Source organism: Syngnathus acus, chromosome 9 (assembly GCF_901709675.1).
Source record: "Syngnathus acus chromosome 9, fSynAcu1.2, whole genome shotgun sequence".
Lineage (NCBI taxonomy): Eukaryota > Metazoa > Chordata > Actinopteri > Syngnathiformes > Syngnathidae > Syngnathus > Syngnathus acus.
Genome location: NC_051094.1, coordinates 3012615 through 3026912, shown reverse-complemented (window position 1 = coordinate 3026912; position 14298 = coordinate 3012615). Strand labels below are relative to the sequence as shown.

The window sequence follows — 14298 nt, the reverse complement described above, 5'->3', positions numbered from 1 at the left end:
GTTGCTGATGAAAGGTGAGATGCGCAAACGGGTCTTTTTTTGCAGGCTGCCCGGAGGGACGGACGTGTACCTTCAATAGTGTTACTGCTGTAATGAAGAGTGAGTTGCAGCACGCTTATTTGCGCTTTAACCATCTCGTCATGGTTTCCTCCTCAATGTTTTTCCTTGTGGCCTCAGCTTCCGACTGCGACGATGGCAACTTCCTTTATGGCGATGATTGCTATCTTTTTGACGCGACGTCTAAAACTTGGGAGGATGGCGAGAAGTTTTGTCTCGCCCGGCGAGGCCGCCTGGCTAGCATACACTCTGAGCAAGATGCCCGATTCATTACTGGTGAGCACCAAGAAGAACCGCCACAGTCGTCATTTGGCTGAAGCTCTTCTTGCCCTGAAGCTCTTGTTCTCCTTCCTTTCATCAAGATCACGCAAGTCACTGGAACATTTGGGTGGGAGAAAAGAGGAAGGGCAACAACTACGAGTGGACTGACGGAACAGCTTCTGTAAGTGGATTGCTGAAGGCCTTTGGAAAAGTCATGTTGCAGGCATCCATCTTGTCTAGAGGCATCGGGCAGCCGCTTACAAAGTATTGGCGCTCTGATTTTAGAGAGGAGGCGGTTAAGATGATATATCATGGACGGTCTTTAGGTCTTCAGGGTTAGTTGCTTTGTGCACATTTTCCCCAGACATTTGGGTTGCCAGGGCGGGCACCATGTTTTATTGCAATGTTCATACTACTTTGACTGACAGGGTTAGTTGCTCTGTGCATGTTTTTCCCAGACATGTATTTGGGTTGCCAGGGCGGGCAAAATGTTTTATGGCAATGTTCATACTACTTTGACTGACAGGGTTAGTTGCTCTGTGCATGTTTTTCCCAGACATGTATTTGGGTTGCCAGGGCGGGCACAATGTTTTATTGCAATGTTCATACTACTAGGACTGACAAAGTGAAACCAACAACCAAAGTGAAACTTTAATGAGAGAAGGTACGAAAACGGTGCAAGTGAGGAAATGCGGCGGGAACATGACCACATCGAATGCAACACGCTAAAGTTCTGTCCAAAATCTCATCCGCAGGACTACGGAAAAGTTGGCTACGGCGCCAGTGGTGACTGTTCTTATTTGTATACCAACGAAGGCCTGTACAGAAACCGTAATTGCCGCCGGACATACCCACGGGTCTGCAAAACAGGTGCAAACGTCCCTCCCGAGCGCCCCTTTTGGATGCGTGAAGCATTTGCTCATATTCGCTCCGCTTTTTCTGCAGCCAAGCGCGGAGGGCCTCCACAGCTGCCACCATTAGTCGGCCAGCCGAGTAGGTGTCCCGCACTGCCGCCGTCTTGCGCCGTCTTGCGCCGTCTTGCGCCGTCTTGCGCCGTCTTGCGCCGTCTTGCGCCGTCTTGCGCTGTCTTGCGCTGTCTTACGCTGTCTTACGCCGTCTGGCTCGCAGTCTGGACTCAGAAATGCGGCTGGTGGCTGGACAACTCCGAGAGCGACTTCTGCTACCTGATGATCCGCCAGCCCACTAAGACCTGGGAGAAGGCGCAAGACGACTGCCAACGCCTCCAAGGGAACCTGCTCAGCATCACCGACGACCATGAGCAGACCTTCGTACGCGGTAGGCGGCCATGAATTGAAATATTGGCCATGAACAAGTTGTTGTTGTTATATGTTCATTTCGAACCTATTTAAAACATGAAAATAGGAAAATAAAACACCACTTTAAAGTGCCATATCTAAGTCACTGAAACAAACAACCCAAAACCGCCAACAACAAAGAATGCTCGAGTGTAGTCAGTCTGTGTGTAGTCAGTTTTGTCTTTTTTTTCCCCTCATACATGTTAAGAAACCAGTTTTTCGACACTTTTTTTGGAACACTTGTGTTTGCCCTATTTTCATGCTCATTTTCCAGACCATTCCATAATTTCACCCCACAAACGACGGTCATACCCTTACTTTTTATCGTTGTTAAGACTTTTCCACTCTGAAAATTCTCTTCCCTTCTCAGATGATAGCCACCATGCTTGCCTTTCCAGAAACAAATTTATACCTTTTATACCTTGCTGTGTACATATAATTTGAGCTGTCTTGTGTTTGATCACATCCCTGAGTGACAAAAGTTTGTCGGGTATTATAAAAAGTGCGTTTGTATGCTCCTTGTTATTTTTCCTATTGCTTGACTTATTCGGTGTTACCCCGTATTTCCACGCAGTAGTTCAGATATGGCAATATGTAGGTATCTGGAGTCCGGACTGCTTCTTGCTTTCCTCAGAATTGCAATAATCTTTGACATTTTTGTTTTTACATGATTAATTAATGTGTGATGTATTCATTTCTGTGGTGATTGTTGGTTTCCATAAGCTGCTGTAAATTGTCCCCAGCGCAATAGATGTTTGTATCATCATCATTTCATGATGTTGGATACACAAGTCGTTGAAGAGGACCAAGGGCAGAGGTTGTTCACCTGTTTATGGGATACATGATCTCCAGACTTTTTACAAATTGCTGCCTGTTGCTTAAGTAGCTCCTCAGCCAGTCCATGATGCCGTGATTTACTGGGTCAAATGCTTTTGGTTGATGAAAATCCCAATAACTTGTTTTTTGATCATCTGATGATCTCTATTAAGATCCATTAGTGTCCTTCCGGAATCCATATTGACTGTCAGCTAAAAGCTTTTTTTTTTTTTTTTTTCTTCAATCTCGTTTTCTCGTTTTTCTGTGAACAGTCAGTTTTATCACACACACACACACACACACACACACACACATATATATATGCAATATCCGCATTTTTTTGGTCAGATGCTGGTTGAGGTCTGATCCCCTCAGCCGTCTACCCTGTTTCAGTAGCTCCAATTTGTGTTTGCAAACCGCACTGTTATTGCTGCTTTGGTTTTAATATTTCTCGATGGTCCCCCTGTCTAACTCAATTCCTTTTGAGCTGAGAAAGTCGATCACCCGGAGCTCAACGGATGACGCGTCCTCCTCACTCGGCTCCTCTTGATGATGTCGTTCATTCTGGTACAGGTTACATCAAGGGTCTGACGAACGCATCCTCTCTGTGGTTGGGCGCCAATGTCGCCATCAGTGACGAAGGCAGCACGTGGGCTGACGGAGCCTCGTTCACTTACGTCCACTCGACTTCAGGTCTGTCGGAGACGGTTGTCTGCTGCAATTTGGAGGAACGGAGGAGCACTGAGATCTTCTCTCCCGCCCCCCAGGTACCCCCGATGGAAATTGTCTGTCCTTCCTCACTGGCAACGGCAACTGGCACTACGACTCGTGCAACAAGGAGAGAGGTTACGTCTGCAAGAAAAGAGGAAATGGTAAGTGAGAGGCAGCGCCCCACCGACTGTCATCGCCCCTTGACGTCTGTGCCTTGATGTCTCTTTTTCTTTCCTCTTGCAGTAAAGGCTACGCCGGCTCCTGAGTGTAAGTCGCCTTCGACTGCGTTGAAAACAATGACCCTGGAGTCACACCATGCCAACCAACAAATTCTGTCCTTTTTCGTTTTTATGAAGTACTCAGCCATGTGTTGAATGTTTTTTGCATCGTTTTACCTTGTACAACGGCACTTTGGTTGTTTCTGAAGCGCCAAGGTGAATGTTCCGGAATCCTTTCAAAATGTAAACGTCTCTGATGCCATTGGGCTAAGCTAACCAAGTCGAGTCCCGGATCTTCCAATTTGCCCGAGAAAATGTAGATTTGGCCAGCCGTGACCCGCAAATTGCCCTTTGCTCAAAATGGTGGACTGAAGGGCAAAAACAGGAGTGTGCTCTGATCTGTTCCCCAAATTGTGCCCTCAGCCAACAAGTGTGCTCCCGGGTGGCTCGAGCACGACTCCAGCTGCTACAAGAAGGAGGTGGTGACGCCCAACGGTTGGCTGGGGGCCTGGCACCACTGCGTCCGGATGGGCGGCGACCTGCTCTCCATCACCTCCTCGGCCGAGGAGGACTTTGTGAAGGGCACCATGGGCGAGGACACCCCCTTCTGGCTGGGACTCTCCAACCAGGTGAGACGGAAGCGCAAGCGGCCGTCGACTGCTGCGACAAGTGGGACTGTTGTTCTTTTCCCCCCCAGAAATGCGACAAGTTCTGGTGTCGCTTTGAAGACGGGAGCCAGAATCTGACCTGGTCCGATGGCGAGACAATGAATCACACCAACTGGGCCTCAAATCAACTCGAAAGGTAAGACGTAACTGCTGTTGTCAGGTGGAGGAGCCAATTTTGAAAAGGGCCATTTGGGGAAAGTGGAAAAAAAAGAAAAGAAAAATGGGAAAATAATTGCTTGTGTCTTTTCTCCCGACAGCGCCGACGTTGCATCCTGCGCCTACGTCAACCAAGGGGGAAGGGGTGAGCCCGGCAAGTGGCGGTCTGGCTCCTGTCTTTCCTCGTTGGCCTACATGTGCAAACGGCCGCTGAGTAAGCCTGCACGTTTGTAATCAGGTTGACTTTGAAAAGAGAAAAGCTCCAACAGGTCTTTTCTTTTGTGCAGACTGCTCGAAGTGTAAGCCCAAGAGTGGTCCCGCTGTAGTGATGAGTGAGTTGCAGCACACTTATTTGCACTTGAACATCTTGTCATGGTCATGTTTTTCTTTGTGGCCCCAGCCTCCGACTGCCACGAAAACACCTTCCACTATGGCCACTATTGTTATCATTACGAGAAGACGGTTAAAACCTTTGACGATGCCGAGAAATTCTGTCTTGCCTGGGGAGGCCGCCTGGCTAGCGTCCACTCCAAGAAAGAGGCCCAATTTGTGTATGGTGAGCACCAAGAGGAACCGCCGCAGTCGTCATTTGACTGAAGCTCTTCTTGCCCTGAAGCTCGTGTTCTCCTTCCTTTCCTCAAGATCACTCGCAAACCTTACAATCTGCTTTCGTGGGACTCAAGAAGGAGGACGACGACTACGAGTGGAGTGACGGAACAACTTACGTAAGTGAAATGCCTTTGAAAAAGTCATTTTTCAAAATCTGAGCTGGCAAAGTCCAAATTTGAGTAGGATAAAAATAAAAGTGGACATAGGAGAAATGTTGCTCGAGGCTTCAAATTTTGGATTGTTTTGGAGGGGAAATGGGCAAAACTTGGGCGCGAGTGAGCGATTGCCGAGGAAGGGCGTTGGGAAGCCGAGCAGACAGAGTCCAACATGCTCATGTCGTCCGCAGGACTACAAGTGTAAAAATGACACCAAGGGGGACTGCGCGTTCCCAAATTCTGTTGGGGAGTTGAGTGCCAGCTCCTGCACAACGGAGCGGCCATTTGTCTGCAAAACAGGTGCAAACGCCCCTCCCGAGCGCTCCTTCTGCACACATCAAGCATTTGCTCATATTTGTAAACACCATTCCCCCCTCTTCCCCTACAGCCAAGCACGGAGGGGTTCCACAGCTGCCCTCATTAGTCGGCCAACCGGGTAGGTGTCCGCACTGCCGCCGTCTTACGCTGTCTTGCACTGTCTTACGCCGTCTGGCTCGCAGAATGGACTGCCACATGCGGCTGGTGGCTGAACGACCCAACCAACGACTTCTGCTACCTGATGATCCGCCACCCCACCAAGACCTGGAAGGAGGCGCAAGCCAACTGCCAACGCCTCCACGGGAACCTGATCAGCATCACCGACGACCATGAGCAGACCTTTGTACATGGTAGGCAGCCATTCGTTGGTGTCACGAATGGATGGATGGATGGATGAATGAATGGATGAATCGAACAAATGAATGAATGGTGATGAATGAATGAATCTCTGGAAGATCCTGTTCCACCTTTGCCTTGGGTCCACAGGTTACGTCGGGTCTCTGCCCTCTCTGTGGTTGGGCGCCGATGTCTCCACCACGGAAGATGACGCCCGATGGACTGACGGATCCCCGTTCACTTACAGCCACTCGAGTGCAGGTCGGTCTGAAAGCATGTCTGATGCTTGTCGGCTGCACTTTGGAGGAACGGCGGAGCGCTGAGATCTTGTCTCCCTCCCTCTAGGTGACCCCGAAGAGGGGAAGTGTCTTTCCTTATTCACTGACAGCGGCGCCTGGAAGCACGACACGTGCGACAAGAAGAGAAGCTACGTCTGCAAGAAGATGAAAAAAGGTGAGTAAGTTGTGATGCTCCGCTGGCCGTAATCGTGCATTGACGTCCGTCTGTGCCCTAACGTCCGTCTTTGCCCTGACGTTTGTCTTTGCCCCGACGTCCGTCTTTGCCCTGACGTCTGTCTTTGCCTTTCCTCTTGCAGGAGTGGCAGAACCTTCGCTGTCTTCTGACGGTAAGTAGCCTGACAAAATTAGTCACAAATTCTGTGCAATTTTTCTTATTTTATTAAGTACGCAAATGTACTTGAATGTTTTTCGCGTTGACTCGCATGTGGCAATGTTTGTTTCACAACCGTGCTTTATAAAGGTGATTTTTTTTTTTAGGGATCATTTCAAATTGTAAACGTCTCTGATGCCATTGGGCTAACCCAGTGCTTCTCAATTATTTTCTGTGATGCCCCCCCCTAGGGAGAAGAAAATATTTTGCGCACCCCCCCCTCCATGTTATTAACATTAAAAAAAAACAAAAAATAAATAAAAAAAGATCAACTTACAATAAAGAATAACTTTATTATTAACATTGTTTTTAGTCTGTAACAGATCAAAGTGCATCACTGCCTGAAATTAAAAAATAAATTATAAGTATTCAAACTATAAACATTCTTGACCAACTGCCATTTTATGATGAAAAAAATACATCCATCTATCCATTCATTTTCTTTACCGCTTAGTCCCCACGGGGGTCGCGGGCGTGCTGGAGCCTATCCCAGCTGTCGTCGGGCAGTAGGCGGGGGACATCCTGAACCGGTTGCCAGCCAATCACAGGTCACACAGAAACAAACACCCATACGCACTCGCACTCACACCTAGGGACGATTTGGAGTGCTCAATCGGCCTACCAAGCATGTTTTTGGGATGTGGGAGGAAACCGGAGTGCCAGGAGAACCCCCACGCGGGCCCGGGGAGAACATGCAAACTCCACACAGGGAGGGCCGGAGGTGGAATCGAACCCGCACCCTCCTAGCTGTGAGGCGGACGTGCTACCCAGTGCGTCACCGAGCTGCAATACAAATAAATACAAAAAAATAAAATAAAATAATAATAAACATACATAATATTAACAGCAATAAATAAGATTCAATTCAAAGTAATCAGCAACATTAACTCAGGAGCACAATATATAAAAGAATGTAACCTACAAAACAAAAATGAATAAAACAATTTGTGCTGTTCTTTAATCAAAATGAGGCAGCATTCCACGGCTGCAGGTAGTATCAGCTCTTCTGCAATGGTGTTTTTTTTTTTTTGGTTTTTGTTTTGCACTGAGCAATATGGTACGCTGCTTTAAACGATGCTTACAGTGCTTGCTGATTGACTAAAGTAGCATTCACAAAGTGGGATGATTGTTGGCAACCCTGCTCAACATTTTTCCACGGTGTCCCACTGCACTTTTTATCGCCTGCTCTGTGCTGTGTGTGCGAACGTTCCGTGCGCTCTCCACTGTAGAGCGGAGACTCCTTGCGCACACTCTTCCAGTGATACCGCCACCTACTGCAGTGGGTGTCTAATTACCCTTTCATCTAGTACAGCCAAAAGAAAAGCATGTTCCCTGGTGTCACACGCGCCCCCCTTGGTATCGCGCCGCACTGGGCTAACCTATCAAGTCGAGTCCCGGATCTTCCAATTTGCCCGAGAAAATGTAGATTTGGCCAACCGTGACCCGCAAATTACCCTTTGCTCAAAATGGTGGACTGAAGGGCAAAAACAGGTGTGTGCTCTGATCTGTTCCCCAAATTTTGCCCTCAGCCAGCAAGTGTGCTCCCGGGTGGCTCGAGCACAGCACCAACTGCTACAAGAAGGTGGAGGAGCCCAACGGTTGGCTGGGGGCCTGGCACCGCTGCGTCTGGGAGGGCGGCGACCTGCTCTCCATCACCACCTCGGCCGAGGAGTACTTTGTGAAGGACACCATGGGCGAGGGCACCCGCTTCTGGCTGGGACTCTCCAACCTGGTGAGACGGAAGCGCAAGCAGTCGTGGACTCTGCAGCAACAACTGGAACCGTTTTCTTTCCCCCCCCCCCCCCCAGAAATGCGACGACGTCTGGTGTCGCTTTGAAGGTGGGAGCCAGAAGCTGACCTGGTCCGATGGCGAGACAATGAAACACACCAACTGGGCCTCAAATCAACTCGAAAGGTAAGCCGTAACAACTTTGCATGCTGTTGTCAGGCGGAGACGCGTAAAGGTTCTGGAACCAATTTTGAGAAGGACCACTCAAGGAAAATGCCTTTTTTTTTTTTTTATAATCTACCGACAGCGCCGACGTCGCGTCCTGCGCCTACGTCAACCAAGGGGGAAGGGGTGAGCCCGGCAACTGGAGGTCTGGCTCCTGTGATTCCTCGTTGGCCTACATGTGCAAACGGCCGCTGAGTAAGCCTCCACGTCTGCGGTCACTTTGCCGTTGAAAGGCGCAAACGGTCTTTTTTTTTTTTTTGCAGGCTCCTTGGAGGGCCGGACGTATTCCCCCAAAGGTGGTCTTGCTGTAGTGGAGAGTGAGTTGCAGCACGCTTATTTGCACTTTAACCATGTGGTCATGGTTTCCTCCTCAATGTTCTCCATTGTGGCCTCAGCTTCCACCTGCGACACGGGCAACCTACTGTATGGCGATCATTGCTACTTTTACTCGAAGCTGTACAAAGCTTGGGAGGATGCCGAGAAGTTCTGTGTTGCCCAGAGAGGCCACCTGGCTAGCGTCCACTCACTGCAAGAGGCTCAATTCGTGTTTGGTGAGCGCTAAGACGAACCGCCGCAGTCGTCGGTCCCACAAAGCTGCCGTCATTTAGCCGAAGCTCTTCTTGCCCTGAAGCTCTTGTCCTTCCTTTCCTCAAGATCACTCGCAAAGCGTTTGGTTTTCTTGGCTGGGACTGAAGAAGAAAAGCAACGACTATGAGTATAGTGACGGAACAGCTTTTGTAAGTAAATTGTTGACGGACTTTGGAAAAGTCATTCTGCACGAGCTAGGTTGGGAAAGTTGAAATTTGAGCACAACAATTGCGCGGAGGAAGGGCGTTGGGAAGCCGAGAGTCCAACACCCTCATGTCGTCCGCAGGACTACAAGGTCTGGCAAGATGACACCACGGGGGACTGCGCATTCCCAAATTCTGTTGGGAAGATCGGCGGCAGCCCCTGCACAACGAAGCGGCCATTTGTCTGCAAAACAGGTGCAAAAATGTCCCTTCTGAGCACTCCTTCATGCGTTTACTCATTCGCGCTCCTTTACCCCCTGCAGCCAAGCGTGGAGGGCCTCGACAGCTGCCACCATTAGCCAGCCAACATGGTAGGTGTCTCGCACCGTCGCCGTCTTCTACGCTGTCTTATGCTGTTTTGTCTGTCTCGCAGGCTGGACTGACAAATGCGGCTGGTGGCTGGACAACCCCTCGGACGACTTCTGCTACCTGTTCAACTTTCAGCCCACCAAGACCTGGCAGGAGGCGCAAGCCGACTGCAAAGGCCGCCAAGGGAACCTGCTCAGCATCGCCGACTCGCGCGAGCAGGGCTTCGTACACGGTAGGGGGCCATGAATTAAAATATATTGGCCATAAACAAGTGGATCAATTCTTATTCTCCGACATGAAGCAAACGAGAAATAGAAGCTAAAGTAAATCGAAAAAGGCGTCATGTCTTCGTACGCGGTCTTCATACGCGGTAGGCTGGCCATGAATTTGCTAAGTCTTTGAGGAAAAACCTTTTTTTCCTGCTGCGCCTTCCTTTCCAACTCAAAACCTGATAAACCCGAGCGAGATATGGCCAGCGTTGCTCGGTTGTTGTTTGGTTTTTTTGTTGTTGTTTCTCTGTTGCAGTATTGTTAGCGCTTTGTCACGGCTGTGCCGCACCCATCGAGTTGTAGTGCAGAGTCAAGTGTGAGTCGTTTTGGAATCTTGCATGTTCTCCTTGGGATCCAAAGGTATCGCCAAGCTTCTGGCGATGAATGATAACGCCTCCCTGTGGTTGGGCGCCGACGCCTCCATCAAGCGTGACGGCGACAAGTGGACTGACGGATCCTCCTTCTCTTACCTCCGCCCGAGTGCAGGTCGGGCTGAGGCGGTTGTCAGCTGCACTTTGGAGGAACGGATGAGCGCTCAGATCTTGTTTGCCTCCCTCCCTCCAGGTGTCCCTGAAGGGGGGAAATCTCTTTTCTTGCTCACTGGCAGCGGCGACTGGAAGCGCGACACGTGCGACAAGAAGAGAGGCTACGTCTGCAAGAAAAGAGGTAAGTGAGATGTGACGCCCCGCGGTGGACCGTCATCACGTGTCGACATCCACTTTCTGGTTCCCGCTTCTAGGAAAGACACATCAGCTGCCGCCACATGATGGTAAGTCGCCTTCAATGTCTCTGTAAAAAAAGACACGGAGAGAAGTCGACGGTTGTGCTCTCGCAGGCTACAAGAAGAAGCTTCTCTGCCAAGACGATTGGAAATCCCTCGACTGTCCCGATGAAAGAGTCATCCGCATACGGTCGGCTTTCCATGGACGGGAGCGTGGCGACGTCTGTCCGAGTGGCGGCGGATCACGCGGTAAGAATCCTCCAGTGGCATCGTTGTTTTTGGCTCGCTGTCCTGGAGCCGTTTCTGTCACGAGGTTTTCACACGCCGTCAGCGTTGGCGGTAACTCGTTTGTAACATATAACTCAATATCAAAATGCATGGACGTGTGAGCGATGGCAATAGAAAATGTTTATTTGACTTTTTCTTTGAATAAAAATAGAAAACGATGAAAAAGAGCTAAGCCGTGCGCTTTTTGGATTCCTCTTTTTCTAATAGTCATTAACCATTAAAATCCCCTACGTCCTGTGACAAGTTGAAGTCAGTATGTAAGTGTGCGAATAAAATGCGCGTGAAATGGTGGTGTGTTGTCACTTGCAGATGACTGCAGGGTGGAAGGGGCTCTCCGTCACTTCAGAGGATTGTGTGACAACTATCAGATTTGCCCCATTTACCCCATTTCCCTTACGGATACGGACTCCTGCCCTGGTGTCTCCAAATACCTCCGCGTCGTCTACAGCTGTGAGAAGAAAGGTGGGCTTCACATCCTGACACTTGCAGATGATGTGCAAGGAAAGAATCCAACGGATCCCCAGATAGAGCGTCGGCTAGGAACGGGTGACCAGACATGAGAATGAATGAGCGAGCGTGCCTTCCACATTGTCTTTTTTTGTCTTTCCTCAGTGTGTCTTGATAGTCTGGGCATCGCTGACGGGAGAATCCCAGACTCCTCTTTTTCCGCCTCTTCCTCTGCGATCAATGCCGAACCTCACAAAGCGCGTCTGGGGGGCAGCGGTTGCTGGAGACCCTCCGAAATGTGTACGTAAAAACAAAAGTTGTGGTTTGGTATCCTGAGCAATGGAATGCCTTCCGCCCTCAGTCGGCAGCTGGATCCAGGTGAACCTCGGTCAGAACTTCAAGGTGACAGGCATTGAGACCCAGAGCTGTACATACCGATTGCAAAGTTCCAGCGTATTTGCGATGCAGTTCAGTATTGACGGAGTGACTTGGTATCGCCACCCGAAGCAGGTGAGCGGTCGCTGACTCTCGACTTTGTCGTCCAGGCTGTTGTCATTCATTGCAAACACGCGTGTTTTGTTTCCAGCCTTCTGTGGGGACGTATATTCTAACCAGGCCCGTGTTCGCCCAGTACGTCCGCCTCCTGCCAATGTTTTTGGGCCTACGCTTTGACGTCTTGGGGTGCACGTCTGACGACACCGCTCGTGAGTACGACGTTTGGAGTGCAGTGAGAAACTAGCAAGAAACGGGCTTTGATTTTCCCTTCTGACCCACAGACGTCTTATGCAGCAGCACAGCCACCGACCTCAGCCTCGACGGTTCAATGACGTGAGTCAGACTTGGTATGACGTTTCTTGCCAAAAAGCCTCCTCCTTACTAAACAAACTACTTCCGCAGGGTGCGGTGCCCACTGGGCTGCGCCCAAGCCGGCTACAAGGTCTACGGAACACGGCTCTACAAACAGGTATGTTAATTACCGCACGACCTGCAAGCGGAGTTCTTGTTCTATGTCTGAGACGTTCTCTGAGTGCAGGACTCAAACATCTGTGCGGCTGCTATTCACTCGGGCATCATTGAGATTGGAGGAGATGTGACTTTGCTGCCGAGACTACCACAGAAAGCCTACAACAGCTCCACCTGTAACGGAATCGTCTCGAAAGTGTGCGTGCTCCGCTTTCACTGGCGAGTCCACTTAAAGATGCCCGGCTCATTCTCACTTTACTCTCTGCAGATATGTTAACGAATTGGCTCCGTCTTACACTTTTGCTGCCACGGGTGAGTAGAATGTCCAGAATAGAAAGCATTTCTTCACGTGACGCCATCTTGCGCGCAGAGCCGAGATGCTTGGGACCTGACTGGGAGGAGTTTGCGGACTTCTGCTACAAACGTTTTAATGATACAAAGAAGTGGTACGACGCTCAACACTTCTGCAGGAGTCTCGATGCCGAGCTGGTGTCTATCCGCTCCGAGGCTGAGCGGGATTGGCTGCACGACCTCGTGAAGCTTGGTGCGTGCGCGCTAGGCGTCGCTCACATCGGCTCGATATCTGCCATATCTGGAAAGCGAATGAGAGCTCTGTTGCCGTTTGTCCTCTGCAGCCCCTGGAGACACGTGGACCGGACTCAACGACCTGGTCGATCGCGGCAGATTCGTGTGGTCGGACCGCCAGAAGGTGACCTTCGCCAACTGGGCTCCGGGAAAACCTACCGGCCTGATGGAGAATTGCGTGGCCACCTTGAGCCAGGTAGGTGCAGAAAAGATTGACCCGCTCGCCGAAGACAAGTTTAGATTTAAAATCAATCTCATTTTGACTTTCAGTCTGGCAAATGGAAGAAGATGTCCTGCATGGAATTAAACGGCTACGTGTGCAAGATGCCCACAGCGCGTTATCCGCTGGATTTGGAAAGTGCCAACGCAATTTGCAAGTAATCATATGAATGCAATTGACCTTGCATGATCATTCTGCTTGGTTTACCATGCCTTTTGATTGACTGATTGATTTACCATGCATTATTATGATTGATTAACCATGCATGATTGATTTACCATGCATTATTATGATTGATTAATTAGTTGTCTTGTTAGTTACCATGTGTTATTATTCTGTTTAAGTTACCATGCATTCTTCTTCTTCTTGACTTGTGATATTGTGATTTACCATGCATTATTATTATTATTTTGTTCAATTTACCATGCATTATGATTGATTAACCATGCATTAGTCTTTTTGTTAGATTTACCATGTGTTATTATTCTGTTTAAGTTACCATGCATTCTTCTTCTTCTTTTTGACTTAACATGTGATATTATGATTTACCATGCATTATTATTTTGTTCAATTTACCATGCATTATTATGATTAATGAACCATGCATTAGTCGTCTTGTTAGATTTACCATACCATTTACCATTCTGTTTAAGTTACCATGCATTCCTCTTCTTCTTGACTTAACATGTGATATTATGATTTACCATGCGATATTATGATTTACCATGCAATATTATTATTTTGTTCAATTTACCATGTTATTCTCTTAGATTTACCATGCATTTTCATAATTGATTTCTTATATTTCATTTACTTATTGTTAAATTTACCATGCATTATTATTCCATCTGTTGTTTGACCATGTTTAATTGACCCCAAAAAAACAATAAAATAATAAAGACAATTGGTGTCACCTGTTAACTCCTTGAATAGTTTACTGATTTGGACAGGGCAATTTTATAATCTGGTCAATTAGATCATACTTTATTACTCCTGATGTACGAGTATAATGTCAAACCTCCTCATGACGCCATTTTGGTGCATTTTTGCATGGCTCTTTGTAACAATTTGGAAAAAGAGATGTACTCTATTGCTTTCCACGTCATGAAATCCATCCATTGTCCTGAAGTGCTTATCCTCACGAGGGTCGCGGCTAGCCTATTCCAGCTGGGGGCACATCCTGAACTGGGTGCCAGGCAGTGGCAGGACCCACATCATTCCCATCACCCCCCTTCCAAAAAAAAAAAGAAAATAAGTAGGAGCGGTCAATCGGCCTATCATGAATGTTTTTGAAACGTGGGAGGAAACCTACGCATGCAGACATGCAAACCCCACACGAGATGGCACTATAGCCTGCGCTTAATGTACTGCACAAATCAAGCATTAGATGTCAAAATCCCACCACACTAGTGTCATGTAAAAAACAAAAGTCACAAGATGACAACCATGGAAACAAATTGA

At 48.6% G+C, this 14298-nt stretch overlaps 2 protein-coding genes and 1 long non-coding RNA gene across 3 annotated transcripts in view; 2 read left to right on the top strand and 1 right to left on the bottom strand.

Moving 5' to 3' along the window:
• Positions 1–13107, top strand: part of LOC119127193 — a 665522-nt gene extending 652415 nt beyond the window's left edge. Inside the window, exons 4-15 of the mRNA XM_037259015.1 lie at positions 10449–10583; positions 10932–11084; positions 11235–11369; positions 11431–11579; positions 11656–11773; positions 11846–11897; positions 11967–12033; positions 12103–12230; positions 12301–12344; positions 12403–12576; positions 12668–12813; positions 12888–13107. Coding sequence (XP_037114910.1) covers positions 10449–10583; positions 10932–11084; positions 11235–11369; positions 11431–11579; positions 11656–11773; positions 11846–11897; positions 11967–12033; positions 12103–12230; positions 12301–12344; positions 12403–12576; positions 12668–12813; positions 12888–12998 — 1412 coding nt within the window. The 3' untranslated portion in view covers positions 12999–13107. The remainder of the gene's footprint in view (positions 1–10448; positions 10584–10931; positions 11085–11234; positions 11370–11430; positions 11580–11655; positions 11774–11845; positions 11898–11966; positions 12034–12102; positions 12231–12300; positions 12345–12402; positions 12577–12667; positions 12814–12887) is intronic.
• LOC119127337 lies at positions 2805–14086 on the bottom strand. The gene is made up of 2 exons (XR_005098809.1): positions 13924–14086; positions 2805–3302 (listed from the first exon to the last, which is right to left on the bottom strand). It is a non-coding gene; the product is annotated as an uncharacterized LOC119127337 (long non-coding RNA).
• On the top strand, positions 4543–5952 carry LOC119127280 (macrophage mannose receptor 1-like). Its single transcript, XM_037259180.1, has 6 exons — positions 4543–4759; positions 4846–4928; positions 5159–5267; positions 5356–5403; positions 5468–5635; positions 5772–5952. Exons 1-6 carry the CDS (start codon positions 4576–4578, stop codon positions 5942–5944), a joined length of 765 nt encoding a protein of 254 aa, XP_037115075.1. The 5' UTR covers positions 4543–4575; the 3' UTR covers positions 5945–5952.
• Positions 14087–14298: the final 212 nt, after the last annotated feature.

Bases quoted from the DNA above. Each gene is read 5' to 3' on its own strand.
- LOC119127280 (XM_037259180.1), top strand. From the start codon at position 4,576: ATGGTCATGTTTTTCTTTGTGGCCCCAGCCTCCGACTGCCACGAAAAC. The intron at 5,268-5,355 runs GTGCAAACGCCC...CTTCCCCTACAG, and splicing joins GCCATTTGTCTGCAAAACAG to CCAAGCACGGAGGGGTTCCA. The intron at 5,636-5,771 runs GTAGGCAGCCAT...TTGGGTCCACAG, and splicing joins TGAGCAGACCTTTGTACATG to GTTACGTCGGGTCTCTGCCC.